Source organism: Elephantulus edwardii, unplaced genomic scaffold, assembly GCF_000299155.1.
Source record: "Elephantulus edwardii isolate Elephantulus edwardi_28Jun2011 unplaced genomic scaffold, EleEdw1.0 scaffold00048, whole genome shotgun sequence".
NCBI lineage: Eukaryota > Metazoa > Chordata > Mammalia > Macroscelidea > Macroscelididae > Elephantulus > Elephantulus edwardii.
In genome coordinates, this window is record NW_006399798.1 from 1,370,195 (window position 1) to 1,374,429 (window position 4,235).

The following is a 4,235-nucleotide window of genomic DNA, read 5'->3' on the forward strand; positions in this document are numbered from 1 at the left end:
TGTTCTTCACCTTGCTCAGAACTGCCTTCGCGTTTCGGGGTGACAGGGTGATAGACAGAGCCCCGTTCTTCCGCTGGGCAGTGGAGGGCAGAGAAGGCTTAGTGTGAGGACAGCACCCCTGGCCAGGAGTGTGAGGCAGAGGGGGGTGGAGGTCTCGAAAGTCTCTCCCATCCCAACCCCATCCACTGAGGTACAGGAACCCCCACCCGCGGGGGACCCTGCAGTGTGGGACCCTCACCCGAAGCACTGGCTGCAGCACTGAGCTCTTGCGTGTGGCTCTCTTGAGGCGTTCGCTGGCCAGCTTGCTGCCCTCGTCGTGACAGGTGAAGGCTCGGGCGGGGCTGAAGAGGGGGTCCCTGGTGACAGGAGCCCCTGGCTCGGCCCGCAGTCCTCCTTTGCTCTTGGCTTTCTTCTTGCCGGGCGCTCCAGGCGCCCTCCGTCCCGGGGCCCTCTCCAGCTTGGTGCCCACCTTGGCCTTTACTGCCCGCCTCTTGATCTTGACCTCACCCTCGGAGCTGGACAGGTGGCAGGCTCCTGGGAGGGGGGAGGAGCGGCATTGCAGGGGGTCCCGCCTCCACAGGCCCACCTGCCCACCTTGTGCCCTGATGCTGACCTGGCAGCCCTTGACGTTCCTTCTTCTTCTTCGCCTTCTGGTTAACCTCCATCTTGACCACGGAGGAGGGTGAGGGTCCAAGCATGGCCATGCCAGCCCCCAGCAATGCCAGCCCTGGCTCCTTGGGCGGTGCCTCAACTCCCAGGGGGCTTCCACCGTCCTCACTGTCTGAGCCACTGCCTGAGAGGGAGGTGGGGGCCAGTGACCCAGCACCCAGGGGGCACCAGGCTTGGGGGACTGGTCACCATGGCCCCTCCTGAGAGGGAGGGAGGTCCGCACTCCTGGGCCAGTGCACGGGTCCATTTTTCTCTTTCACCCTGGGTACGGGCTCCTGCCTGGGGGGGTGTCCTTCAGTCCCCCTCCAGTCTCCAGCCTCCCTGCCCCCACCTTGCTCTTCTTCAGCTGTTGGGGGCTGGCCACCCCCTGCCTCAGTCCTGCTTCCTCTTCCCCTCGGCTGAGGCGCCCTCCTTTGTCTTTGTCCTGGAGGCCCCAGGGGGACTGAGGGGGAAGTGTCTGTTTGTCCAGGAGGGTCCTGGATTATGTGCTGCCTGGGCCAGCTAGCAGTTGCAGGTCGGCCAGGCCACCACTGAGGAAGCAGCTGGACACCAGGGGCTATTTTTACTCCACTTTCCAGGATATTACCCCAGTGAGGGCACCCAGATAGGCACTGAACCCTGACCCTGGGGTCACCTTCGAGATTACCCTGCTCTCCTGCCACATCTGTCCAGCCAGAGTGCTTCTCTCTGTTGCATGCCCCCAGACCTGACCTGGCTCTGGAGTGGGTCAGTCCCTCCTCACCCTCCCCGGGGACCCCAGGGACTGTAGCCAGATGCCCATGTCGTCCTGCTCTGACCTGGCAGCCTTGGCCCAGCCCGTTCTCAGCCCCTCCATGGCCAGCTCAGCGCAAACTTGCCTGCCTCGGGCTTGCCCAGGAACTTGGGTGTGTCCTTGCTGCTGTGGCCTTCGGACTGCGGGGGACGGGTCGTGCCTGCCACCTGGGTGCTCTTGGCCCGGGACAGCTGTTTGCGGGACCGTCCACCCGGGATGGCCGCCTTCCGCAGGAAGGGGCTCAGACCCGTGGGCAGCCCCTTGTTCTTGGCCTTTGGCTTTAGCTGGGCCACCTTGTGGGTGACCACAGCAGTCAGCTTGCCTGGGGGACCATCCTTGCATGGTGTCTTCTCCTGTGGGTGACCAGAGGCGACAGCTCTAACTACAGGGTCTGCCCTGAGGTGTTTCGCCTGTCCCAAGGGTAGCACCCCCACACGGCCCGTCCAGGATCACGCCTGTGGGTCAGATCCTGGTCCAACCTCCCCAGTGCAGAGTGATGGGGGAACAGCGTTGCCTCTACCACTTGTGTCCATCTATCTGATGGCCAGTCCTGCTGTTGGGCCCCTGGGCCCTTAGGCCGGGCACTGGCTTGGGTGGGGTGGGGAACCTCTTCCCGCCCTTGGCAGGCAGCAGCCTTGGCCCGAGCTGTGGGGTGCTCACCGCAGGGGCAGCCTGTAGGCCCATGTAGATGCCTCGGTCCAGTCGGCTCCGTTTTTCAGGGGGCTCCCCAGCACCCTGCAGCTCTGCACACAGCAGGCTCAAGCTGGTCCGCACTGGCCTGGGCGCAGAGCTGCGGGGGGAGAGGCAGGGGCTGTTGGGCCTGGTCCTTCCACTCTGCCAGTCCATGGGGCTCTGGGTCACTTAGTCCTGCCCAGCCCCAGGGATCTTCTCCCGGGGCCTCTGCTGACCGTCAGCCCGGCGCCTATCCTGCTGGAGCTCATAGTACATGTGTCTCCCGTCCCCCTCAGCTGAGGTGACCTCAGGATCAGGAATGGGGGCACCAGGAACGGGGCTGAGGGGCTGGGCTCTGCAGGGAAGGGGTGGATGAGGAGAGGAGGGCACAGCCAGCATCCAGACAATGCTAGATCACCGCTGTGTGACGAGGGACTGGGCGGGGGGCACGGGGAGCTGCCCGGGGCCCCATGATTCAGCCAGGGATGGGGGTGGGGTGGGGGCCGCAGAGCTGCTTGGGGACTCAAGGTTCAGCCAGGCTTCGTCTCCTGTGCATTCCGACTCTAGTTTCAAGGGAAGTGCCATTTTCCTGCGCTCACTGTCCACGCCCCAGATGGGCTCAGGAAGCTAAGTCTCAGCTCCCTCAACCTCAGCAGGTCGAGATGGAGCTGTGGGCCATGTGGATGCAGCCATGGAGGCCACACAGGGGCCCCTGACACCCCAGAGCTGCTCACTGCACACAGGAAACAGGCTGGGGAGTTGGGCTGTCCTCCCCTCTGTCCTTGGTCAGTTAGGGCTAGGAGTTTGGATAGTTACCTAGGCCTCCCAGGCCCTCACCTTGCAGTGCCCCTAGGTGTCCGGGGAGGAGACTGACCCTCTAGCTATGTGGGTGTCACCTCACTGAGTTGTCAGGTGAGACCTGGCTTCCCTGAGGTAGGACAGTGGCTGCTACGGAGACGTGGCGCCAGGCAGCTCCGAGGGGCACCCTCGCCGGGTCCTGCCTCCTGTGCACCCCACCACCCAGCAGCCCCTCCCACTCTCGCTGGTTCTCAGGGGGCTCCCTGCAGGGTGATACCTGGGCCAGGTGGAGCTCAGCCCAGGGAGGCTCCCCCACTACGCGGCACATCCTCCTTCCAACCACGGCCAACCCCCCGCCCCTGCCACCTCCCTGCATTTGCTAATGTTTTGTGACATAAAGCCCTGAGATTAATTTTTTTGCCTCTGTCTTAATTGAAGGAACCATTTAGTGCAGATTTAACTATTATTACCAAATCATCAGGATTGATGCAGCGCGAGCCGGCTCGCGCCAATCGTGTTTGGAGGAGCTCGGAGGATTTATGCAAATGGGCCTGCCGGGAGAGGCAATTTGCAGTCGAGAAGGACAATTATACCAGGCCCGAGAGTGCGCCAGCGGCCGCGGGGCGGGTAATGGGTAATAACTCCGGCGGCCGAGCCGCACGCAGCGTGACCAACAGCTCAGAGCGTGCAGATCAAGAGGCAGCCACGCCACACCACGCCGCCTCGCTGGGGTGCAGCCGGGGTGCAGGGCAAGCTGCGTGGTGGGCTCTGGGGCTGTGGCCTCCCAGGAAGGCCGAGGTGGAGGTGTTGGCCAGGGCTGGCAGGCAGCAGAGGGGAGGGGATGCCTGTTCTTGATGGCACCCCCACCTCACAGGCCCTGTACTGCCGGGCTCGAGGGGGTGCAGGGGGCACCCTGGATGGCCTGGGCGGCGCAGTCTAGGACTCACCTGACTTTCCTGCTGTCACTCCTGGCTAGCTGGCCCCCGGGGCGCAGGCTGGGCAAGGAGCTGGAGTGCTTTCTCTTCCGGGGGCGTCCAGGCCCTCTCCTTGCGGGGCTCCGAGAGCTCTCCTCTCTCCTGGGGACCACAGGAGGGCAGTCAGTGATGAAGGGCCCTTCCAGGACTGGACTAGTGGTCCAGCCTGAGTACCAGGAGAGGCGGCCAGGCCAAGCCCCTCCCGCAGCCCTCCTGCCAGTCACTGCCCCTCAGCCATCCTGTGCGCTGTCCACTCACTGCATTGATGGGCACCTGCCAAACCCCGACTTTCTGGCCTGCTCCCAGAATCCCCTCTGCCCCAACCCTGGTCTCCCAGCATCCCCTCCGAT

General features: G+C 64.1%; 1 protein-coding gene across 1 annotated transcript in view; it reads right to left on the minus strand.

The window, feature by feature from the left end:
- Positions 1-4,235, minus strand: part of BAHCC1 (BAH domain and coiled-coil containing 1) — a 58,422-nt gene that overhangs the window by 5,646 nt on the left and 48,541 nt on the right. The window contains exons 15-20 of the mRNA XM_006886321.1: positions 3,859-3,987; positions 2,102-2,219; positions 1,523-1,794; positions 614-789; positions 239-534; positions 4-73 (exon numbers count right to left, since the gene is read on the minus strand). Coding sequence (XP_006886383.1) covers positions 4-73; positions 239-534; positions 614-789; positions 1,523-1,794; positions 2,102-2,219; positions 3,859-3,987 — 1,061 coding nt within the window. The remainder of the gene's footprint in view (positions 1-3; positions 74-238; positions 535-613; positions 790-1,522; positions 1,795-2,101; positions 2,220-3,858; positions 3,988-4,235) is intronic.